At 51.0% G+C, this 21,902-nt stretch overlaps 11 protein-coding genes across 11 annotated transcripts; 4 read left to right on the top strand and 7 right to left on the bottom strand.

Moving 5' to 3' along the window:
- Window positions 1-230: 230 nt before the first annotated feature.
- On the top strand, window positions 231-2,303 carry BDQ94DRAFT_160219 (uncharacterized protein; the record flags this gene model as incomplete). Its single annotated transcript, XM_026769187.1, has 3 exons — window positions 231-1,034; window positions 1,089-1,191; window positions 1,249-2,303. 3 exons carry the CDS (start codon window positions 231-233, stop codon window positions 2,301-2,303), a joined length of 1,962 nt encoding a protein of 653 aa, XP_026625264.1.
- A 284-nt stretch (window positions 2,304-2,587) lies between these two features.
- Window positions 2,588-3,553, bottom strand: BDQ94DRAFT_171488 (OB-fold domain-containing protein; the record flags this gene model as incomplete). The annotated part of the gene is made up of 2 exons (XM_026771788.1): window positions 2,588-3,252; window positions 3,418-3,553. 2 exons carry the CDS (start codon window positions 3,551-3,553, stop codon window positions 2,588-2,590), a joined length of 801 nt encoding a protein of 266 aa, XP_026625263.1.
- A 257-nt stretch (window positions 3,554-3,810) lies between these two features.
- Window positions 3,811-5,049, bottom strand: BDQ94DRAFT_145693 (TspO/MBR family protein). Its single transcript, XM_026766691.1, has 3 exons — window positions 4,913-5,049; window positions 4,002-4,843; window positions 3,811-3,893 (listed from the first exon to the last, which is right to left on the bottom strand). The coding sequence occupies exons 1-2, from the start codon at window positions 5,013-5,015 to the stop codon at window positions 4,374-4,376; spliced, it is 573 nt and encodes a 190-aa protein (XP_026625262.1). The 5' UTR covers window positions 5,016-5,049; the 3' UTR covers window positions 3,811-3,893; window positions 4,002-4,373.
- Window positions 5,050-5,861: 812 nt separating this feature from the next.
- Window positions 5,862-7,087, bottom strand: BDQ94DRAFT_145690 (uncharacterized protein). The gene is made up of 2 exons (XM_026766690.1): window positions 6,585-7,087; window positions 5,862-6,493 (listed from the first exon to the last, which is right to left on the bottom strand). The coding sequence occupies exons 1-2, from the start codon at window positions 6,969-6,971 to the stop codon at window positions 6,089-6,091; spliced, it is 792 nt and encodes a 263-aa protein (XP_026625261.1). The 5' UTR covers window positions 6,972-7,087; the 3' UTR covers window positions 5,862-6,088.
- An 863-nt stretch (window positions 7,088-7,950) lies between these two features.
- BDQ94DRAFT_145688 (c-type cytochrome) lies at window positions 7,951-9,395 on the top strand. Its single transcript, XM_026766689.1, has 5 exons — window positions 7,951-8,093; window positions 8,516-8,547; window positions 8,621-8,779; window positions 8,842-8,936; window positions 9,003-9,395. Exons 1-5 carry the CDS (start codon window positions 8,066-8,068, stop codon window positions 9,025-9,027), a joined length of 339 nt encoding a protein of 112 aa, XP_026625260.1. The 5' UTR covers window positions 7,951-8,065; the 3' UTR covers window positions 9,028-9,395.
- On the bottom strand, window positions 9,340-10,116 carry BDQ94DRAFT_145686 (uncharacterized protein). Its single transcript, XM_026766688.1, has one exon. It carries the CDS (start codon window positions 9,940-9,942, stop codon window positions 9,634-9,636), a length of 309 nt encoding a protein of 102 aa, XP_026625259.1. The 5' UTR covers window positions 9,943-10,116; the 3' UTR covers window positions 9,340-9,633.
- A 1,573-nt stretch (window positions 10,117-11,689) lies between these two features.
- BDQ94DRAFT_51072 (uncharacterized protein) lies at window positions 11,690-14,105 on the top strand. Its single transcript, XM_026775942.1, has 2 exons — window positions 11,690-12,445; window positions 12,518-14,105. The coding sequence occupies exons 1-2, from the start codon at window positions 11,902-11,904 to the stop codon at window positions 13,840-13,842; spliced, it is 1,869 nt and encodes a 622-aa protein (XP_026625258.1). The 5' UTR covers window positions 11,690-11,901; the 3' UTR covers window positions 13,843-14,105.
- Window positions 14,106-14,780: 675 nt separating this feature from the next.
- On the bottom strand, window positions 14,781-15,082 carry BDQ94DRAFT_145681 (uncharacterized protein). Its single transcript, XM_026766687.1, has one exon. The coding sequence runs from the start codon at window positions 15,026-15,028 to the stop codon at window positions 14,873-14,875; it is 156 nt and encodes a 51-aa protein (XP_026625257.1). The 5' UTR covers window positions 15,029-15,082; the 3' UTR covers window positions 14,781-14,872.
- On the bottom strand, window positions 15,070-16,889 carry BDQ94DRAFT_145680 (DNA-directed RNA polymerase II core subunit RPB3). The gene is made up of 3 exons (XM_026766686.1): window positions 16,755-16,889; window positions 16,068-16,636; window positions 15,070-15,938 (listed from the first exon to the last, which is right to left on the bottom strand). The coding sequence occupies exons 1-3, from the start codon at window positions 16,806-16,808 to the stop codon at window positions 15,545-15,547; spliced, it is 1,017 nt and encodes a 338-aa protein (XP_026625256.1). The 5' UTR covers window positions 16,809-16,889; the 3' UTR covers window positions 15,070-15,544.
- A 779-nt stretch (window positions 16,890-17,668) lies between these two features.
- BDQ94DRAFT_51048 (NUDIX hydrolase) lies at window positions 17,669-18,533 on the bottom strand. Its single transcript, XM_026775941.1, has 2 exons — window positions 18,378-18,533; window positions 17,669-18,233 (listed from the first exon to the last, which is right to left on the bottom strand). Exons 1-2 carry the CDS (start codon window positions 18,436-18,438, stop codon window positions 17,806-17,808), a joined length of 489 nt encoding a protein of 162 aa, XP_026625255.1. The 5' UTR covers window positions 18,439-18,533; the 3' UTR covers window positions 17,669-17,805.
- Window positions 18,534-21,371: 2,838 nt separating this feature from the next.
- Window positions 21,372-21,771, top strand: BDQ94DRAFT_145677 (uncharacterized protein). Its single transcript, XM_026766685.1, has one exon. It carries the CDS (start codon window positions 21,505-21,507, stop codon window positions 21,664-21,666), a length of 162 nt encoding a protein of 53 aa, XP_026625254.1. The 5' UTR covers window positions 21,372-21,504; the 3' UTR covers window positions 21,667-21,771.
- Window positions 21,772-21,902: the final 131 nt, after the last annotated feature.

Here is a 21,902-nt window from a genome sequence, read left to right as displayed (position 1 = left end):
TTTATTTTCTACTGCTTTCCCTCTATCTCCGTGAAGACCAGTCGACCCGTTGCCACACGATTGTCGCACCTCTGCTTCCGTTTGCTTCAATATTTTTGGCCCTTGGCCCTCTTTGTAGCCTTTTATCCCCATCAGCTCGATACCTCATTCATAAGACTGCTCTGGTGATTACTCTGCGCTCGTGATTACGCAGGGCAAACACCTCTGACCCGGCGTCGTACGCCCCAGCGATGGCTTACAATAGCTTCCCCAACAGTCCTTCTTACTCGCAGTTTGGAAGCATGAACCATGCCAATCCAAACGAAAATGGCGCATCATCTTACACCCCTCCGTACCCTGCACAATATGGGCCGGAGCAGGTGAACATGCCTCAGCCTCAAGTTCCTCCTACCTCCTCTTCCCCGACGGGTTACTATTCGAAACCGCCTTACGAGCCAGCTCCATGGCAGCAGCAACCGCAGCAACCGCAGCAACCACCAGCCCCCGGGAGGATCAACGAGGCTGTGAATTCGGCCTTTCGTCAGGCTGACTCTCCGGCCTATCTGTCTCCAGAGGTTGTTTCTCAGATAACTGCGACGGTGATACAACAGCTGAAAGCGACGGGGTTGGACAACTTGCAAAGTGATCAACAGCCGTCACCACCGCCACCGCCGCAATGGTCTCATCCGGCTACAGCCGCCATGTATGGTGAACCGTCTCATTCACCTAGGCCGCAGAATACCCCTCCACCACCGCCTAAGATACCCCCGGGTAACCCGGACTACCAAGCACCTGTACCGCCTGTACATCCCAGCAGCCCTCATCCATTCCCCAGACCATCCGTGGGGCAGCCGGGTGAAAGACGCGGATCGCCGACAAGCCAAAGCCAGGTCAGCGATCAACACCAGAGTATGGAATCCCGACCAAAGCCGCCATCAAGGGAAGCTACGGTGACAGAAATGACAACGTTGGATAAAGTATGGGGCAAGTTCTTCGAGGACGGAAAGCCAACAGAAAAGCTTAGCATGCTATTGCGCGGCATCGCAGTCCACCTGGTAAGTGCAGTCCGCAACCGGTGAGTTCTGGACGCTAACGAGTTCGTCTGGTAGATCGAGAATTACCCGCCAGAGAACACTCTGGTCGTCGTTCCTGAGAAGATGAAACAGTTCTATGCAGATACAAGTGTGCCGTCTGATCCGTATCCCTGGGAAGGTTAGTCCCAATGAACCGCTGTGCTGCATGACACGGACCTTGCTGACCTATAACAAGACATCTTCGACGACCGTACATCTCAGATCTCGAGATTGTTGCGAAGGCTTGAAGTGGAACATCATCTCGTGCAACATAAACTTCATGAGAGACCTGACATCCCGGGTCTGACTACCCGTGGCTTTGCCCGATGGGCAACTTTAATGATCCAGGCCCATCCTGAGAAAGAGTACGAGCGCTTCCAAAAAGCACTGTTGAACATGCCCATCAACAACCCCGACAAGAGGAGCGAAAGACTACCCAAGGAGTTCTCAAGGCGCTTGTTTCCTGATGCGCCAGATCTCTCATTGAGAGAAGAGATCGACCAGAAAATCATGGAATTTTGCAACGTCGACTTGCCGCCCATCACCGAGGACGAGTTGAAAAAGGTTGCCGCACAGCGTCACAAGAAATCTGCTCACAAGGCGTCAGTGAGCTCTGTTGACTCGACCCCCTCGATGGGAGAGCGTGAGCGTCAGCCCTATCATAGCACATCATCTTCTGCCATTGTCGATGACGAGGACAAAGAGGTCCCATCACGGCCTATTGAACGCGAAAGGAAGCCCTACACTGCGCAGCCTGGAGGTGGTAAAGTGTACGAAGAGAGAGCACCCAGCCATCGTCATGCCAACTCTATGTCCGCAGGGTCTGGCTCCAAAGATGGTCCAATCGATATCGGACCCCGAATGTCGGAGACGTACCTCCACACCGGGAGTTCACAGCGTCCCACGACCACGTTCGGACGATCTCGAAGTCCGTCACGGGGTGCTCATCCAGGCGGCGACTACAGACACTCCGAGAGTGACCTCTTAGGCCATGGTAGTGGCTCACGATATGGAGGGTTGTCTGATAATGACTACTATTACCCCCCAACCACATCTGCCCTCCCAGGAGACATCGACGACACTCGCAAATACCACAATCTCAGCCCTGACCATGGCGATAGGAGACTATACGATGCCCTGCGGACCCGGGACAGCGAGCGAGAAAAGAGCAAGCGCAGCAGCTGGGGCGGCGACGAGGATTACTATCGCGCTGCCACCGGCTACGACTATAAACCGTATGGGTATAGGTGATATTGGTATACTGACCGTGTTTGACCCTTGAAAATTATCGTTTTGGCGCGTTTTTTGTATGAAAAGAGATATCCGTCTATGAAGTTATGACTTATGATAGCGTTCATTATTAGTCTGCTTGGCTGCACTCCTTTTTGCCTTATGTTTAGCCACTCATGACTTTATTCCATTCTGAAAGTGTACCACGAACTTCCCTTCAGTATCTGAACTTTGACTCCTTGTCCTCCCTTCCTCTTCTTTTATGAAATGTATAATATCACTAATACCACTTTCGGGATTGAACATTATATACCCCCAGCTCCACCAGAACCTACCCCCTCCACCCTCTTCCCCTCGATAATTCTCCTAACCCTCCCCCCTTCAACCCTACAAACCTCCGCCTCCCTCTCCCTCCCCCTCTCCTCTCTCTCTCGCATCTTCCCCATCCTCCTCCGATCCCTCTCCTCCCGTCTCCGTCTCTTCCGTCTAACCCTCTCCTCCTCCTCCTCATCCATGTCCAATTCCCTTCTCAACCTCTCCACCTCCTCCCTCCCCAACCGCCACGGCACATCCAACACCTCCACCAAAAACCGCGACCGCTGATCCAGAAACCGCATCTCGGCGTTCGTGTCCCGGACCGGAAATACCCGCTCGAGTTGGAGCTGGTTCACGCCGCGGAATGTGCTGATGGTGCCCTTGAGGTGCGCGAAGGTGCCTGGTGCGTAGGGGCTTATGTCGAGGGGAAGGGAGGTCGTGGGGGAGATATGCTGCGTGGGAGTAAAGGAAGTAGGTAAAGTAGATGAGGGAGTGGGGTTGGGGGTAGCTTTCTGAACGACCACGTCGAGCGTTACACCGCTGCTATCGTCAAGGGTGAGGATCGTAACGGTGGGGAATTCCGTTCGGGAAGTTATTAGTCCCAGTAGGGAGATGTATTGGATGGGATGGTTTTTGTAGAAGTAGAGTTTTGGATCTATATTTTTGTTTTAAATTCGGAGGTTAGGATGTACGTATGTATGTATGTCTTGGATGATAGAGAAGTAGGATTGGATGCATATGTGGAGAAACGAAAATAAATTATCATATGTGCTCTGAATTCCAATTTCAATGGGAGATGAAAGAGTTGGGGGAGATCTACCTGGAAACTCCGGCCGTCTTCTCAATCTTAGCACATCCACCGCGGCCATCTTCACCCAGGTGAAGTGGGTGGGGGACGCCTTGAAGCAATACGCCGGGTAGAATTCAAGGTCGTCATGGTTTTCTGCCGTCGCCATGGGAGTGGGACCATTTTCATGGTTGGGTGTTGGTCATTTGGGTTTGGTGCATGTGGTTGTAGTGAAATTGGGAGGAAGATGGGGAGATGATGGTTGTTTGTTGATTTGAGTGATGGATGGGGGTGTGGTGAGGGGAAACCGGCAGGTAGCTTTGTTATCGGTCACGTGGTGGATGGGGTCAGGTGGTGATAAGGATGTTCAGGATTTAAGATGTTGTGTGGTGCTGGTTGAATTTGATGGGTAGTATTTATTGCTGAGTAGGGATGTGTTTTCCAAATTGAAGGAATGGAATTTGGTTGAGTTGATCCGCAGCTGGGAAATGGTAATTGCTGTGGGAAATGTATGGATACCCCCTCATCCCTCCCCTACATCTGGAGATCGGACCATGATACACTACTACTTCTAAACAGCAATACAATAATTACTAATGGATTAATATACTGTCAAGCACTCTAAAACCGTACCGAGTGCTTATAGAAGGAACCTTACATAATTGACTGGGATTATGCTTTTGTGCACTCCGTGAGAGATCGAGACAGATATGGCATTGCTGTTTTCATAGCCCACGGCCATATTACTATTACTATATCGCAGATTGTATGCAGACAGACACAAAGAACTGGTACTCCGTCTGCGCTATCAATGACCTTTTCGCTACCTGCAAGAAGCTGAGAACATTCCCGTAATTCAATCAGATTGAGTATGAATCAATAGTCCTATTTCCCCAAATCAACAGATATCTTACATATTCAAATCAAATTTGATCGACGCCAGATAATCCATGTATACACGCATACATATAGTAGACCAACAAACAAAATCACTCCTCTTTCCTTCCATCCCCAATTACCCACTTATTCAAGTACCCCACCCCAGCATTCAAATACGTCGCAACCCCCAACCAAGCCGCATACGGCGTCATCAACCAGAACGCCACCCGGTCATGCTTCCACCAGATATGCATCAACGTCGCCACATTCCCGCTCAGAAGCAGCAGATCCGCCAACGCCCACGCCGGCTTCCGGAACATGAAGAACAGCGGCATCCAGAGGTGATTCAACGCCAGCTGGGAAATGTATAGGGTCTGAGACTTGACGGCCCAGTCTTGGACAATAGATGATGATGAGGAAGGTGGGTATGCGGTGGCTATGGTTCCTGATACTGTTGCGTGGTGGATTGCGAAGCCCATCATGCCGTAGAGGACGGTCCAGACGACCGGGAAGGCCCAGGTTGGGGGGTAGAGAGGGGGTTTTTTGAGAGAATGGTAGACTTGTTTGGTGCGACCTTTGCCTGGTTTTAGTTAATATTTGAACTCAAAGAGGTGGAATTGAGTGGTAGACATAGGTAGGGGAAGCTCACGGTTGGTATGGTACCCGACTAGAGAACCCGTCGCGATGGGCGTCACGACGGATACTAGGGGGTGGGCGAACATCGCCTGAGGGAGCGCGGCGGACCAGGGCATGTTTGGTTTAGTTCTCCAGCTTGGATGAGAGAATAAGGAGGATCTGGAGGGTTGAGTGTGGAGTTGCGATGTATTTATTTGATCCTCTGGATCGATCGATCGCGGATGCTGGAAGTGGTCGACGTCATCCGGATCGGACCAGGGAATGTAGGATCGCGTGGTATAGCCGACTGCCTGCAGTGGGGAGGATTCGGATTGGGGATAAGAACTTCTCCACTAGAATCACAATTAACCAGGCGATTGATGGTTGATCATGTAAATATCTTGATGGTTAGGTTCGTTTCTGCTGGTCAGTCGCTCGGTTTCCCCGCATCTGGTGAACCACGGCGTGTGGAGAAGCTTATCACATGCATTAGACGATATATCTATAGATCATTGAGAGGATGTCTACATTGATTGAGTGAAGAATAATCATCTGTGGAGCACTGTTCACATTAGTAGAAAAGGAGTAGTCTATGACTACTATCTCTTCAGGAAGGAGATTGACAAGCGCTGTGAGGCCTTGCATGTTGACTCCGCAGCGCTTGGCTCTGAAGCATCAGTGGAGCAGATAACGAACGCGACATTTGTAGACCTACATCCTTGGGGGTTTGTGTAAGTGTTTTCTAGGAAGACTTGCTGATGCTTTGGTAGTGCATCAAATACAGCAGGCACATCTCAAGAACCATGACTTTGTTGCATGGTATATGTGAATCGACACAGTAAAGCCCCACTGGACCCAATGTAAAGCTTCATGTGCCTGCATTATCTGGAAAGCTGTGCAAGCTCAAGTTATCATGGAGACCGGGGCTAACAGTGACACCATACTCTGAATTTTCAGTATTCTTTATTGACTGCAGCTTTCTAGTTGGGAACATTCCAGGCACTTGCTGGAAGATGCGCAGCTGGATAGAAATCGTATCAGACGAATGCAGAAAAATAGCAAACCAATAAACATTGCTATGGTAAAGCCCTTGACTGAATCTATACAGGGCAGAAATACATGAGATGAGAATCAAAGGCTAATATACAATGCACAACGGTAACGGTCTGAACGTAATGCCTTTTCCAGCAAGTCTCTCCGAGTGACGCTCTTACCAAATCCCCAACCATTTCTTAACAGGCCTCTTGTTACCCTCCCAATCAACATACACATTCTTATCATCCTCACCCTGCTGCTCCTTCGCCACAGGAGATTGGTCATCCACAGCCACCTCCTTCCCATCAGCACCAGCAAGATCCTTCTCATTAGGCTCCTCCAACCCATGAGCAACCCGATACTGCCGTCTCTTCTCAGCATCATCCACCCGTCTGCGACGCTTCTCTCTCGTCTCGATCGAATTGTGCTGCACATGCATCCGGAACACCGAAATAGCCTGCCGAACCGTATCAATCGGATGTGACAGCAGCGCCGACCAAGGCGGCAGCAGATGAGCGAAAGGCGACGAGTGCTTGAAGTTCGTAGTGAATGTGAAAGTAGCCAGGGAGGTCAGTACACCCTACACATATCACATATATCGTTAGCAAACCCAACCCAATCATATATTATCTTGCAATCGAACACAAAGCAAGGATGGAGGGATATCTCACCATCGCAATCCATATATGAATCCACCGATTCGTCAAGAACTTGTGCATGACTGTTCCCTCAGGCGGGAACATATTCGGGTACTGCCTGTGCTTCTGCTCCTCCTTCTCCTTCTCGCTGAGCTTCGGCCCCGGGTAGTTGATCGGGCCGCTGTTGACAACCTTCCCATTGCGAGTTTGGACGACCCGGCGCGCGGGGTGAGACGGAGGACGGAACTTGTCGGGCTTGGAGAGCACGCGGGGTTTGCTGTCATCGGGCGTAGAGGAGGCGCATCGCTGGGTGGTGCTGCTGGTGATGCGGTAGGTGGTTCGTCGGTTCAAGGCGCGGAGGCTGAGCGGGGAGGGAGCGCCCCGGGGGAGGAGAAATTGGGGGATTGTGACAGGCGGCATTGTGTATATAAGTCAAAGTAGGTGGAAGTTGACTAGTGAGGTGCACCACAGATGAAAGCTGAATTGGCCGCTGGGAGTGCCTGGGCCTGTTTGGTGTTGCGGCGCGGGTATTTTTTTCCTGGTGCCGCGGAGGATATAGAGATCACGTGATTATAGTATGGCTGAATCTACGCTGTGCTACATTGATGGCAGGGCAAAGGTTCCTTTACTGTGGAACTTGTCAGTCAGGTATAGTGTAGAGCTGTCAAGTACGTGGTTTAGAATGATTCAATCTATATGTGTGCAGGTGCGTGCAATAAGCCAAGTAAACATGGGTTCCTGTCGGTACCTGTTGAGGCTATTTTCCCTTTGCCTCAGGCCACCTCGGGATGTCCCCGGCGGAGCGGAACAACACGAATTCCCATGACAAGTCGGCCAAACTCGGAGGACAAATGATGGCGCGCGAATTTCCAACGCGATTGCTATGCGGGACCAGAAACAGTCAATTGCGGTGGCCCAACTCCGTATCTTCTCCGGGTCTTCTCCGTAGCTACCGGCCTATTTTTGTGCGTGTTACGTAGGGAACTGGGCCACCATGACGGAGGCACAAATATGGCAACTATGAAAAGAGGATGAGATCATTCGGAAGCGCTACGTCAGTCGCGGACGGAAAAGCCGCTATATGCTCTGAAGGAATCTGCGAGTATCATCTCCTATAGTAGAGTAGTGTAGGGACTCGAAAGAACATTGACTCTCAAGCCTGGCATGCACAAGGGGTTCAATTGACCAGAACTTGGTCAGATCGATCTGGGTAATGGGGACAATTCTTGGAAAACATGGAGCATGGCTCAAAAAAGACACCGGCATCTTGTCCCGGAAGCGCCCGTTGTGCTGAATCATCTCGTTCCTGATTGGCCGCAACCCGGATCACGGGAGGCGTTGGGGGCAAAGGCTGGCCGCTCTTGTACAAATTGATCGCAAGTTTTTCTTCCCTCGTCCGATTTCTCTCCTCCATCGCTTCTATCTTCCCCAGGAAATCCTCCGCAGGTCCAATTCTTCTGTATATTACTCTTATACCTTTTAATACCTCTTCAATCCCTTCACACACATTCAAAATGGGCAAGGACGCTTCTTTCGCTCCCGGTAAGCTAACGCAGTTTTCCTTGTTTTGGCCGCTCCTTGTCTCCGGAGGCTTTTCATTCACTGGCCTTTCGAACACTGCATTCATTCAATGCCGTGTTGGTTTCCCGCTTTATGATGGCTGGCTACTGGCGCTCGAAACTTCTGCCTGCTGTGACTTGATTCATCGCATTTGCTGTCGCGTTTGCTCTACCGTATCGCAAACCGCACGCTTTTACTTGTCCAACAACGCTACGTCGGAAGACAAAAGTCGATATCACAATTACAGCATAAGTCGAGCGTCACACCTGTCATCATGAGCTGGGACGCATCTGTTTTACCTTGCGTGATCCAATGGCGCGAGGAAATTGCAGAAAGGGAAAAGAGAGAGGCCGAGGCGGCAGACAAAGCCAAACAACAGCTTGCTAACATCGATCTCGATTCAGGTGACTCCGCCAAGGGTGCTAAGCTCTTCCAGGTGAGTTGTGATCGCTCTGCGTCGGAAGGCGCCACTTCTTGAACAGAACAGTATCGACTAACATCGCGTTCAGACTCGTTGCGCTCAGTGCCACACTGTCGAGGCTGGTGGTCCCCACAAGGTCGGCCCCAACTTGCACGGTCTCTTCGGTCGTAAGACCGGTCAGTCCGAGGGCTACGCCTACACCGACGCCAACAAGCAGGCTGGTGTCACCTGGGATGAGAACACTCTGGTATGCTCCGGCTCACTTATCCGTCCATTGTAATGAAGAATCATGGCTAATGCTTTCTGCAGTTCTCCTACCTCGAGAACCCCAAGAAGTTCATCCCCGGTACCAAGATGGCCTTCGGTGGTCTCAAGAAGGGCAAGGAGAGGAACGACCTCATCACGTATGTGTTACCCCGGATGATCAGAAATGACGAAATGCAGAGCGCTGACAATTGTACCTTCTATAGTTACCTCAAGGAGAGCACCGCTTAAATCACCTCACCGTTATGAACTCTTCTAGAACCCGCCTGCCGAACATTGCCCACTTATCCGTGCTGGAAACAGGCGGTGAGTCGGCAACCCGACAGTCAGGGACTGTAACATTACCACGCCCTTATTTACCCGCGATAGACCTTTGGCGTTGCTGCGTTGGAACGATACAGATACAATAGAGTCCTGTCTCCCTCCGCGACCGCTGTCTACATATTCCCTTCTTGTTCCCTTTTTTTACCCCCCATTTCCTATGTGTCCTCTACGAATGTGTTTCTTCCAGCTCTTGTGTGTATCATGGTTTTAAAACAATTTGGTTGCTTGAGACCATAATGAATTTGAAGAGATCTCCTCTCACATGACAAACTAAACAATGTGTGTGCATTGCTTTTACACAGTACTGCTTCTTGATTACTTAGTTCTATTTTCTTTCTGCCTGACGGACCGATGGCCGTGCGCTGGGCCGGTCCCGAGTTTCAGAAGTATCACGTGCAGCCCGTGCTGGCCGGGGATTCGCCCGGCGGGACTCGCGACCACGTATGCGCTGCAGAAGGGGGACCCCTCGGGGGAGTAAATAGATACAGTAAATAGATAGTGTCTGGCTTCGAGTCAGGGAGGAAGTAACGGTGGCCACTGCACCGGCAATCTGGCGGATGATCCTTGCAGGGCCGTGGAGGGCAGCGCAGCATGATCATTGGGCCTGGCTGTTGGGCCAGTTGTCAGCCAGCCATTGATAGGTAGGTTCATGGTCCCGAGAAGGTACCGTTCCTCTAGTAGTAGTAAATGGCTTGGGAGCCAACCAACCAGACTGCCGTCGATCGGAGGGTAAATTAAGAGAGCCCAAGCACCAACAGATAGGTACATACTACCGTCCTGAAGGAGGGGGAGAGAGGGGAAGAGAAGAAACCAGTCTCCCATGGGGGGGAACTGACTGACTTCTATCGGAGATGATTGCGAACTACGGAAGCGACCGGTTTGTTGGAGGCTTTGATAGGTAGGATTGAGGAACCTTTTCGTAGGGTGGTCATGTGGCCATGACCTAGGATGGATGATGGATGGATGCGAGTCACGTCGATATCGTGGTTGTCGAATGGTAGGTTATCTTGGTGGGCTTATAGTTTATCTAGCTTTATAGCGGGGGGAGATGAAATGCAGACAACTATCGATAGAAGGTGCAGTAAACTGCAGTAAATGCAGCATATCTATCTGCTACGCGAAAGTCGTGAGGAAAATGTTCCGAATAGGAGATGTCTCAGTAACTTGTGGAGTAGTGACCGGGGGGTTAAATCGATCCGATGAGAGGCGATGCGATGCGATCCAACGAAGTACGTAGATAGTCACTCAATCAGGGTTGCTGGTTATCGTTTGGAGGATGGATCGGTCTGTCGGTCAAATCCTAGTCTGGCTTGATGAAACGCAGTCGTTGTGGAGTTCAGTTTGAACCCTTCGAAAAAGTACAGGGTGAAGTGTAGTCTAGTCCAGTCAGTAGTAGAGTAATTCTGCGCAAATGAATCCTAAGCATCGGTGGTTTCTGGAGGGGAGCCGATGGGCCCGATAGATAGATACCACCAGGAGGCTTTTTTCTTTTTCCCCTCCATCAGATGGAATGTTCCTATTTTTCCACAGGAACGAGATCCATGAACCAAGGTACGTTCCCTTTTTTTTACGAGAACAATTCTTTTGAAAAACATAAATACAGGAAGAGGGGGGGGGGGAATGTTGCGACAGAAGGTTAAAGAAGAAAAGGACATTGTCGACTGGGGAGCGACCGGGGAGAGAAAGTCTAGACAGAGAAGGACAGTCGACAGACAGACTGGAGGCTACGATGGGCCTGTAGGGATGAGCATCCCATGATCCCACCTGACCCGTGGCGCAGCGATGCTGATTGGACCAGCCACCCAGCGGGGCCCCTCCATGGGTCGCTCTTTCCTTTTGATTGAAATAAAAACCCCAGCCGTGGAAGGCATGCGAGGGGCGGGCCGGTATTATCCTGTACCTTCTTGTACTTCCTGTACCTGGCCTGAAGACTCCAGAACTCCCATTCAGAATATCAATCCCTATATAATCTACTACTACATTACTCGTATCATTATTATTGTCTTATCCCTACTATCTAACTAACGGCGCAACAGCTGCTCCAATAAACCTTCACCCCCTCCCCCTTCGAGGTGGCCCCTCGTGTGGGTGTCTGCAAGCACCTTTGTAACCCGCCGTGACTTGTCGCATTCCCGTTAGTCCGCTGGTCAGTTTATGACATACAGACAGACCAGGCAGACAGACAGACAGACAGAAGAGTGCAAGCAAGAAAGGGAACTGGCTTAGCCAAACACATCTTCCATTCTATTCTGAGTTCTGACTGATTCGACGGACTGGACAGTCTTTCATCTTGCTCTCCACACCTCTCCAGTTCTGTTTCGTCGGACCGGCCTGATCGCTCGCCGTTGCTGGCCATTCCTCAGGCACTCAGGCTTTCCCCCCCGGGTTCTCGTCCCGCGTATCTTCTACTACTACTACTACTTACTACCCTCCCACCATTACTCAACCTTCCCATGTCTTGCTCTCCCTCCTCCCTGCTCTGTCTTGGATTCATTCGCAGGGACATCTATAACAATCTACACTGTAATCTTGACCCTTCTTTCTACCTTTCACCCCTGCCATCATCTGTTCCTTCCCCCTCTCCCCCTTGGCGCATAGCTTCTATTCTCCCTTCCTTAACCGGATCTTAGCGCGCCCGCAACTAACCCTCGTTCTTCTAACACCTTGATAGCACCCACCCTCTGAAGTTATTGTCTATTGCTGCGCAAGTCGTTCACGACGTCGCAGCGATCGAAAGTGGCCTTGACTTCTTTGGTGTTGCAGTGCGCAACGCCGTCTATCATGCTAGACGAGCTGGAGAGCGCCTTCGACGAGCATCCTTCATTGGATGCGTCGCTCGAGGACTTTGAGAGCAATAGTAACGCTCGTCAATCCCCCGTTTTCGGTCTGCCTTCCCAGCATTCGGGCTTTCGCTCTGAGGAATCGGATGGGGAAGACGACGACCTCACGCCCAACGGAGATCGCTGGTCGCCTCCGGGCTTACGCAGGTATGACTATGTACAAGGAAGTGGTTGGTATCGCCATCAGCCCTACGTGCGCAATGCCGATTACGACCGTTTCTGCCTTAAGCCCTCGGTCGGACTGAGCCCGTCGCAATCGCGCGAGCCTAGCCCGCAGTATGAGGATGCGCTGGAGGCACCGACCGCAGGGAAACGCAGCCAGTCCGCAGAGACAGCTGACATTACCATCGCCGCCAATGTTCCCCTGCCAGCCGACGCAGAGACCCCAGAAAAAGGTCGGTCGCCGAGCCCGGGACCCAAAGGCGCAAGAGCTAGCCCGGATGGCGAGGGTCTGGACTTTGGGTCGGGGAACAACCTCAGCAATTGTAGGCTTTACCTTGGTTTGCTACCCTTTGCAGCTTCCTGGCCGGAATGAACTAATCCATGACGCCTCAAAGATATCCGGTTCGCTGTGCGCGCGGAGGTTCAGCACCGTGAGCCCTTTGTCGCATTCTTTAGTTACTTGCGGTCCAAATTCGATAAGATCACTAGCTCCAAATCCAACGCAATTCTTTCTGTAATCGTTGCTTTCATATCGATCGCGTTCATGCGCGCCTTATTCTTACCCAGCGTTCCCGAAGCGATACCCGACCTGGTCAAGCTGTCAGGGTTTGCGCGCTCGTTCGAGCCCCTCATCTACTATTCGGAGAATGGCGCACATCAAATAACCGCCTTGCAGGAGACAGGGGTGGCCGTCTGGGATCTCGGAGAATCGGTGCGCGGGACCAACATGACCAGCGCGCCGATCATTGTCCGCCAACTGGATGAACTCTCCGAGTCGCTCAAGTCGCTCTCTCTGGAGCTGGCGCGCTTCTTCTCTGATGTCGAAGGGGACATTGACTCTATCCTACTCGCCATGGACTGGGCCAAGCGTGAACTAGAGGCCTTATCGTCGCAACCGCCTAGTACGTTGCCGTCGGTCGTCTTCGATAACCTCCACGGGATCTTTGCGCGACTGGGGGCGCTGGAGCGACTTAGCGCCACGAGTGGGGAAGGGTCCAGCACTGAATTGACCAGCACCCCAACCACCTTTGGTAACTTCGTCACCGCGGTCTTCGGCCAAACCTCTGCCCAGCGCACGCGCACCACCCTCACTCGCACCTTTACCGAAATGCTCTCCGTACTAGAAGAGGCGATCAACAACGAACTGACGCACTCAACGGCGCTGTTCGCGCTCTTTGAAGCGATCGACCGCCAGTTCCTGAATCTTCAACGGACTGTCGTTCGCGAGTCGGACGTACAAGAGCGGGAGGAGGGCGAGATGCTGGAGTCGCTGTGGACTCGGCTCGTGGGAGCCAATGCTGCTGCGGTTCGCAAATACGAGAAGAACAAGCGGCTGCTCGCCAATGTCCGTAGTCGCACTGTCACTAACAAGCACCTATTGGTGGACCACCGCGGCCGTCTACTAACCCTCAAGGTCAATCTGGAAACTCTGCGGCGCAAACTTGTCAGCCCGCTAGTTCGACGCAACGACTCGGTGAGCTTCACGGGCATGGAGTCCAGTAGTCGTAGCAACGGTCGCATGTTGGGCCATGTTGAGGCTGCGATCGACGGGCAAATCCGCGGACTCGAAGGCAGCTATGATTACCTCAAATCTGTTCGAGACAAACAGAAAGCCAAGACCCTGGAGTTCTACTACGGATTTGGGCGGCGATTGCCGCAGAATCCAGTCTTGGCCGACGGATCGGACGATCTGGGAACGGACGCAATTGACGGGGTGTGATGAAATAGAGTCGAGAGATCTTGCATGCATAGGCAGGCGTTCCTTGTCTTTCTGCTCCTTCTTTTGTCTCTGCACCTGCATCACGTGGACATGGCGTTGTCGATCTGATCCATTCGGAACCATTGGTCTTGTGTGCTGTGCACATGGTGGGCGTTCATCTACAGGTCCCCTTTCTTCGGTTACTTACATCTCGCTTCTCTCTCCTCGCATCGCTCTAGCTAGCTGGCGTACACTGGCGTCCATTGCGCTACAGATTCTCATTGGCCTGCCCTATCTTCTGCCTTCTTTCACCTCACCTCATCTCCATCTCCCTCCATCTCGGTGACACGACTTCTAGGGCTTTCTCATGTTGTTTGGCATCACAATCAAAAGCGGGAAGGGAAAAAATAGACAAGATTTGATTTGATTCCTTGTGATCTATCTACCCTACTGCAACCTGCATCCCGTGATATGTCTTGTCGTTTGTCCCCCTCCATTGGCTGCCATCCATACACCCGTTTCTTGTTTCTCATATTTCCTCCCCTCTCATTTCCCCGAAGGTAAGAGGTTAGCTGGCTGGCTGGCTGGTGTGGTTGCCTGCTTACATGCTTGTTCATCTACTGTGGCGCATGTGGTCTTTGGTTTTTCGTTTTTTCGTTTGGTCTTCTCAATTCGGTTCTCTCCTCTTGTCAATAGTTGATGGACGGAGTGTGCTCGGTATGGGTACATGGCTGGTTGGTAAGGTATCTTTGACGGTAGTACATGGTGTTGTAGTGTGGTTGGTCTAGCTGTCATCTATCTATCTACCTGTCTTTTTCTTTGGATCTACTACTACTTATTCTTTTCTTTACCTGTATCGATGGTATCCTACCATCACATCATCATCATAGTATATATGCGAGCTTACTACTACTTACTCTTTATTACTAGCATATATCATTCTGAAACATTTTCATACAGCTTCGTCTGTAAGTATCAATGTAACTTTATATGTGACACCCTTGCTAATGAGGTAACCACCCCCGGCTCAGTCCTGTAGAACACCCCAAACTCATCCCCGTTTCCAACAGCCCAATTTTAGCATACAGCAATTGAATGCGCAGTTCACAAAATAGTAGTAATAGCCATAGAAGGGAGAAAAGAAATCTAATATCACAAGGGAGACCAGCCAAGTTATGACTAGGCAGACACGGAGCAAGCAAAGCATAGTGAATACTGATTGCAGTGCAGCAGTAAGTTTGAACCCAGAAATAAAAAAAAAAAAAAACAAAGACGGCAAAAAAAAGTAGAAATAAGTTTGTGAAAATATGATATGTGAATTGAAGAATCAAGCAAGCAAGTAGTAATTCCTCACGCCCGGCCGAAAATCGAGTAGAAACGAAACTCCCCCGAACTCCATCCGGATGCTAACTGATAGGTAGTAATATGGTCTTGGTAGCAAGTGGTAACTAGTTAGTGGTTATGGTAAGTTTGGTTTTTTGGTGGCTTCATGCGAGGCTGCGTGATGGGTTGTGGGTGCCACTGTCTGTCTGTCATGGTCATGACCATCCGTCACTGGTAAGGTGAGTATGAGCATGAGCATGTGACTAGACGAGGTTTGTTTTTGGTCTTTTCCGTTTTTTTCTTTCATGGTGGGTAATGAGATGGATGGAAAAAGGTAAGAGCATGCCCCGCTTCTTTCCTTGTCAGGTGAGAAGGGAAGGTGCGACGAACTGATTCCACCTTAGAATCCATATCCACCCCCATACGGCGTGACTCCATACGGCGTCGTAGCACTAGGACCCCATGCGCTAGCACCTCCACCATTCGCATACGCCGTAAAGCCACCGTCCATACCCTCGGGCGGTTCGTAGGCATCCGGGCTGCGCACACCCATCATATCTTCGTCGTCACCGCCCATGACGCCGTTGCGGTCTGCGCCTTCGGTGCCTGATAACGAGGATATCACGGAGGCGAGCTTCCGTTGCAACACTGTGATTCCTTGCTGGATGATCATATCCGGTTCAAGGGTGCCGATGCTCTCGACGTCGATGTAGAAGCTGTTGGGCTGGGCGTCATAGTCGAATGGTTGGTCTGGGGGAGCGGGCTGTTCCCATCCTGCGTTGGCTGAGACGGGCCTGTATTGGTTGTACTGTTAGCTCATTGATCTTTGCTCGCTCATGTAGAACTCCCTTGCTCTGTAGGTTGCGATGCAGAAAGGTGCTGGAATAGAAGTAATGAAAATGAGGGTTTGGGATAAAACATACCATTCCTTCGCCGGATCCTCCTCATACCAGTAATCCACATGTCTCAAATTATTATGCGGATCATATTCAAACCCAATCGCCGACGTGGGCATCCACTTCGCATGTTCCTTCGCAATACCCTTCTTCGCAATACACGTCATCTTCAACTCCTGGCCGCGTCTCAACTTACAAATCAAGGGCCCGTTTCCCTCCGGATCCAAGATCACCGGGTTTCCCACCCACTCGTTCGCCCGTTCTCCTGATACCACGAGATCGCGCGCATACACCCGCATGATATCGTCGCCTGTGCACCGCGCATGGAGCGACAGGGTCACGGAGCAGCGCGCGCAGTGGTCCTCGCATTCGCAGTCGCGCGTGTACTCGACGTCTTGGTCGCAGTTTTTGCTGATCAGGGGGATAAGGCCGAGACGGTGAGCGAGGAATTCGTCGGGCAGTACGGAGGTGTTCTTTTCCACTTCGACGAGGTCGATGGCCATCGTGGGGATTTCGGAGAGCATTACTCGGCGGAGGGAGTTGGCGAAGGCGAGGTCGACGGAGGTGAGTTTGAAGTCAACGCGAGTGGGTTCGGCCTATTAAGATTCTGAGTGTTAGTAAGGATGGTTGGAAAGGTTCGATGGGGTGATTGTGTTGCATGGGCTGGTGTTGGTATAGATGGTGGATTGGTAGATTGGTCAGAGGTCAACTCACTTCGCGGACGGTGACTTGGGGCCCGGTGGGCTCGATATCCATCTCGTAGTCCATGGTGGGTGTGGTTAGTAGCGCAGAGGCGCTACCTATCGAGTGGAGGGATGGTTGTGGTGGTGAGGGATGGAGCAGCGAGGGGAGAACTGATGCTGGAGGGAATGATGGATGGCGAAGGAGCTGAGGTCAAGTTCGTCGCCGACCTGCAGCCCGCGCTTTGCCTGTTCGGGTAATGCGTCTGCTGCGGCGATTACCGCAGATCAAAATTCTGAGGTTAGTTCAGATGAAGATTCAAGAGCAACAAAACATTCAATTATGGTGTTATATTTAGTAAGGGTTTAACTGTCTTCCAATCTACAGGTCTACGATCTCTACAAGTTTACTATAAGTTACACACTGAGCAGACAGCCAGCCCCTATGGTCTTCTGTTGCCTCGCAAATTGAGGAGTATGCTTGCTTTCTTCCTTTGCAGGTCAGATTCCTAGCTTGCATGAGCAAAAGGCAGTTCATCCCAGCACCAACGGAGGCACCTGTCGACAGCTTTCGAGCCAGAATAGCTGGCGGGCCATAGTCAACCAGCAAGTCGTCGCAAGGGTATATCAAGTCGAAGTATAACGAAAAAGAAAAAAAGAAATGACCCTCTCCAAAAGCAGATGCCCGCTCCAACCGTAGGATGCGATCCCAAATCAAGTCATGCTGACCCCAACAACTTTTTGCTCCATCCGTCGGCTGTACCGCCGCCAGACCGTACTCCTCTAACATTCTATGCTGACGCTCCGTCATGGATTCTATAGTGGTAAGTGCGCCTCACGCGCGAAAACCGTCGGGCTGCCCAAATAGCCCGAAGAAGAGAATTAAAACCAAAAGCATTATAGCCAACCAGAGGCAGAAACTCAGGCAAGTGAATCGAAGCAAGAAGGGAAAATCGAGAGTAGCTTTTCTTTTCGGTTTCAAGAATCATGTCAAGTCGTCATAGAGCTCTAGCCCACAGGCCAGTCTCCATCATTTCAACTCCCCTGCCCTTTTTGAGCGAGGGAAGAGAAATGATACGCCATCGCTACCTCCGCATGGAGCTGCGATTCAGCGCTTCCAGAAGTTCGGGACGACTGGCAAGCGATTCGGCCGCTTGCGCATAAGTGACCCATTGACGCTTCCGCTTATGCATCTCGGGCCACTGGTCCTCTTCCCGGTCCACAGTGACCTCGAAGAACTGATATGATGCTTTCGGTGCCGTGGACGTCAATAACGTCGACGGCCGCATATCCGGGATCAATCCCAGGTCTTTGTGCACCGTACATATTATTCCACCCTCTTCCCAGGCTTCTCTACAGGCAGCTTGTTGGGCGCTTACTTCATCGGTCTCCCAACCGCCTTTAGGAAGCACCCAACCGCCTCGCCCCGCGGACTGGATCATAAGCACCTTCGTCTTGTCCGCGGACAATGGAACCACACCGGCCACGAGTCGTTCACCTTTCGGTCCGTACCCTATACACAAGGCGGGTTAGCCACGTTGCGCGACAAATAGTATTACATCATAATGAATGTTGCGTTGCTGTATGTGCACAAATCGACGGAACTGGCATTGGGGGGTGATTTCAAATGGCCACAAGCCCGGGGATGTTAACTCACGTTGGTTTTTGCGTCCCACCCGGGACTCCATAGAGCGAGGATGATCCGCCATTTTGAACATTGGAAATCAAAGAATCGGAAAAAGAATAGAAAACAAAAGAATAAGAAAACACCAGGAAAAAGTCTATAACGCGGTCTATATAGCAAGAATTCGAAAAACCAGTGCGACACTGCCAAGCTGTGCTTCACGCGACACAGGTATGAAAGGAATGGAGAGTTTCGAGGTGAGGGAAAAGGTCAATGACACCGATTCTAAGCCACGATCGGTGTGACGACACTATCGGTGCTAAGGGAAGCGTGAAATGTCCAACGACGGGAATTTGAGACAAGAAGAAGGCCCGGCCTTGTGGATGAGGAGCTGGCCGGTGAGCCGTGAGTTCCTGTCTTGTTCCCGAAGCGAAAATGGGCCAGGCGGTCGAAGTAGGCCAGGGAAAATTTTTGGGAGGGTAAAATAAAGATTAAGACTAGAGGGAAGTTTTTAGGAACTAGGTATCCCCGTTCACTCCCGCGGCGGACGGGAACCTGGAAGGAGAGGTGTGAAGGTAAAAAGACATCATAATCGGAGGGATACCAGGAAAAATAAGGGAACGGATAGGGAGGAAGAGGGAGGGGGGGGGAGAGGCGAGAGGACGGAGGGGGGGGGGAATCAGAGACAGCTTTGGGGATAGTAATGGGCGGCGCGATCCGGTCAGGAAGGTCGCTCGCTCTCTTGCTCTCTCGCTCTCTCTCGCCCGGAGCGGACTTTGCGCGCGCGCTCTGTTTCCCTCTCCCTCTTACAGTCCCTCTTCCCTAATTCTTTCTCTGTCTCTGCACTGGACGGTACCGTCTGGGTACCACCCCAATACTGTATCGCCGGTCTCCCCGTCCGTCTGCCCGGCTACCTTTCCACTGCTTTTCCACTGCTTTTCCACTGCTTTTTGCCATCAACCCGACGCGGTGGGCTCCCGTATTACTGGAACCATACGCGTTCTTTCGGTTCTTTCTGCTAGGTACCAGTACCTTACTGGTACAGGTACCGCCGCTACTCAACTTACTACTTTTGCCCCCCCCAGTCAGCCTATTGCGACTTGCTCTTTTGAACGCTTACTATAGTGTCATCATCCTAATCGCTGGGATCTTTTTTTCCGGTGGTACTATTGTTCGGTTTCCAGGGGTTCTCTGCTTGCTCTCCCTCTCTCCTAACTGATCCTTTTCCCTTAACCATTGTCTACTCTCTCTGGTACTCTAAAGTAAAATTAGAAATTAAGAAATCCCCAGTTCATACGTAGCTCTGTGGAGTTGTGTCCGAGGATAATCCATCAACCTAGACTACTTTGCACTATATGGGCCATCCTACCGGACATGCTGATACCTCCCCAAGCGTAATTCTGGCGGTTCCTCTGGGTCGATTTGGTTCCTCTTCGGTGGTTCACGCGTCCGCGAGTCACAGACTAGGTCTGTTGCCCTCCCCATGAACTGCTTCCTGAGTCTCCCGAAGGTATGCGGACTCCTCGGAGGTTCCACAACAAATCGCCTGGACCAAGGGAGCAGGAGTTCTCTTTTCCACACACACACACACAAAACGGGAATTAAAATTGCTTGGGACACGGTATTTTGGAGCAGCAGAAGAAGCAGCAGCAGCCTAGAGGGTTACTGCAGCTTCCGTTGTCCCCTAACTCCCACCTCGGTCGAGTCGGTATTTACGGCTTTGCAGTCCATCCATCATTTCCCAGCAACCAAACGCTGCCCGCTCATCAATTACACTCAAGGCCCTATGACACTATCAAAATTAGGGCCCCAGACTAGTGGAACGGACGGTTTCCTTCCCTTCAATTCATACTACTGCTATTTACATGGATCAAAAAATAATAATAATTTATCTTACTTTTTTAAGTCATGTCTCCATCAGTCTAGTCTACTTGTTATTTTTCTCCTTCTGAAGGAAGCAACCAGGCCCTTGTGCTCTCCGCCGTAAGCGCTGGTGTGTTCGAAATGACGAGGTTTCAGCGTAGAAATTATATGGTTATTGAGATGAATACTCTTAAATTCATCGTTCGCTCACACCGGTCTCGAATGGCTTATTACCAACCCCTTTTTCTTTCGTCGGGGTTTAAGCACACCGTTAATATTTCCCTAGATGGTCATACTAATTAATATTATTCCTATTCCTGCCCCCCCTTTTTTTTTCTGATATAGCCTACATATTGATAATGTCTGGTTCTAAAAAAGAAGTCACGGTGAAGAAAGAGCAAAAACCGAAGCAAAACCGGGATCGGTCCACCTCGTTTACCAACTCTGGATGCGGTACTCCGTGCGACGGAACCCTGTGTCTGTTTCTTTCTGATTAGTTATTTGCTGTGGAATACTAATCCGTTTTCTCGATGTGGAACAGTCCGCGACTCGCTGTTCTCCTTCTCGGTTCTAATTACCCACCAGCAGATCTACGTATCTACTAATTTATGTGCGAGATATTCCTTCATCTGACTGGGTATATACTACTTAGTTAAGAGTAAGTAGTGGTAGTAGCATCATGCAGTGTAGAATATCTGCATGTAGCGCATCGATGTCTGCACGCTATTCAACGAATGATATCAGAACCAACTACCACATGCGACCCGGCAGTACCTTGCTACGTGTTGTGCTATTTCCGATGGGATGATTTTGGAGCTTCAAGCTGCATCGACAAGTGGTCATCGAATGATCCAGCTACATTATAGCTTTCATCTACCTCTTGATAAAATTCACTTTTCTTTTGTTTGTTATTCTTTCTTCTTCTAGTGTCCCCTTCCTTTATTCTCCCCGTACCTCCTGCGCGCAAGCTACGGATTGGATACCATCTCATGCGACGGCATGCCCTGCATACATTAGGCCCCTCGGATCCTGGCGGGCTCATTGGAGGAGAGCACACCGATGTCACCGAACTCAACCAGTGAAGAGAAAGAGGGAAATACTTCGTAATAGTAGTAGGGGAAAAAAAGGTTGATTTTGGGAACGGATGCGGGGCAACAGCAACCACTCGGCCGCACCAAATCCTCGAATGGTTGGAAGGGTGGCTTCTCTGAATTTTCCTATTTACTCTACTATCTACATTCTGTGACCTCTCCGCCGAACAAAGAACAAGGGATGATGCGGATGCGACAGCCCAACAATGAAGGCAAAAGGCATCCAGACCGACCTGCGCGTTCGTGATGATGTATGCGGGCCAGGGCCTAGATACTTACATGGTACTTGCTTCACACCGCGTACCTTGCCCACCGCTGAGGAACCATGGAGGGGGGAAAAGGGTGTGTGTGGTCGATCAGAGCGTTGATGTTGCTCGGACGATGCGGTGACTTAAACTGCAAAGGAATGGAACTACTGAGGTAGACTGCGCAGGAAAGACTAATAGTGGCTTGAGAAACTTCCCGGTGGCGATTGGATCTGGACGCGACAACGCAGCAGCGATCTGTCGAGGTGCGGATCCTGAGATCCTAGCATCGACAAGCCGTGATGCTGCCGATGATGCTTGGACGTTGGGGGGTTCCTGCACGTGATGTCATGGTCCGG

The sequence above is a fragment of the Aspergillus welwitschiae genome, assembly GCF_003344945.1.
Source record: "Aspergillus welwitschiae strain CBS 139.54b unplaced genomic scaffold BDQ94scaffold_20, whole genome shotgun sequence".
NCBI lineage: Eukaryota > Fungi > Ascomycota > Eurotiomycetes > Eurotiales > Aspergillaceae > Aspergillus > Aspergillus welwitschiae.
The sequence above is the reverse complement of the archived record's forward strand: the minus strand, read 5'-3'. Positions and strand labels throughout refer to the sequence as shown.

Excerpts from the sequence above, each read along its gene's own strand:
- BDQ94DRAFT_145680 (XM_026766686.1), bottom strand. The coding sequence starts at position 16,808 with ATGGACTACGAGATGGATATCGAGCCCACCGGGCCCCAAGTCACCGTC. Across the intron at positions 16,637-16,754 it reads CCCAAGTCACCGTCCGCGAA|GCCGAACCCACTCGCGTTGA; the intron begins GTGAGTTGACCT and ends GAATCTTAATAG. Across the intron at positions 15,939-16,067 it reads GAGGATCCGGCGAAGGAATG|GCCCGTCTCAGCCAACGCAG; the intron begins GTATGTTTTATC and ends CAACCAATACAG.
- BDQ94DRAFT_51048 (XM_026775941.1), bottom strand. The coding sequence starts at position 18,438 with ATGTTCAAAATGGCGGATCATCCTCGCTCTATGGAGTCCCGGGTGGGA. Across the intron at positions 18,234-18,377 it reads GGTGGGACGCAAAAACCAAC|GGTACGGACCGAAAGGTGAA; the intron begins GTGAGTTAACAT and ends CCTTGTGTATAG.
- BDQ94DRAFT_145686 (XM_026766688.1), bottom strand. The coding sequence starts at position 9,942 with ATGGGAGACTGGTTTCTTCTCTTCCCCTCTCTCCCCCTCCTTCAGGAC.
- BDQ94DRAFT_145677 (XM_026766685.1), top strand. The coding sequence starts at position 21,505 with ATGAAGGCAAAAGGCATCCAGACCGACCTGCGCGTTCGTGATGATGTA.
- BDQ94DRAFT_145681 (XM_026766687.1), bottom strand. The coding sequence starts at position 15,028 with ATGCTTTGCTTGCTCCGTGTCTGCCTAGTCATAACTTGGCTGGTCTCC.
- BDQ94DRAFT_51072 (XM_026775942.1), top strand. The coding sequence starts at position 11,902 with ATGCTAGACGAGCTGGAGAGCGCCTTCGACGAGCATCCTTCATTGGAT. Across the intron at positions 12,446-12,517 it reads GGGGAACAACCTCAGCAATT|ATATCCGGTTCGCTGTGCGC; the intron begins GTAGGCTTTACC and ends GACGCCTCAAAG.
- BDQ94DRAFT_145693 (XM_026766691.1), bottom strand. The coding sequence starts at position 5,015 with ATGCCCTGGTCCGCCGCGCTCCCTCAGGCGATGTTCGCCCACCCCCTA. Across the intron at positions 4,844-4,912 it reads AGTCGGGTACCATACCAACC|GCAAAGGTCGCACCAAACAA; the intron begins GTGAGCTTCCCC and ends AACTAAAACCAG.
- BDQ94DRAFT_145688 (XM_026766689.1), top strand. The coding sequence starts at position 8,066 with ATGGGCAAGGACGCTTCTTTCGCTCCCG. Across the intron at positions 8,780-8,841 it reads CCTGGGATGAGAACACTCTG|TTCTCCTACCTCGAGAACCC; the intron begins GTATGCTCCGGC and ends TGCTTTCTGCAG. Across the intron at positions 8,937-9,002 it reads GAGAGGAACGACCTCATCAC|TTACCTCAAGGAGAGCACCG; the intron begins GTATGTGTTACC and ends TACCTTCTATAG.
- BDQ94DRAFT_145690 (XM_026766690.1), bottom strand. The coding sequence starts at position 6,971 with ATGCCGCCTGTCACAATCCCCCAATTTCTCCTCCCCCGGGGCGCTCCC. Across the intron at positions 6,494-6,584 it reads TTCATATATGGATTGCGATG|GGTGTACTGACCTCCCTGGC; the intron begins GTGAGATATCCC and ends TGATATGTGTAG.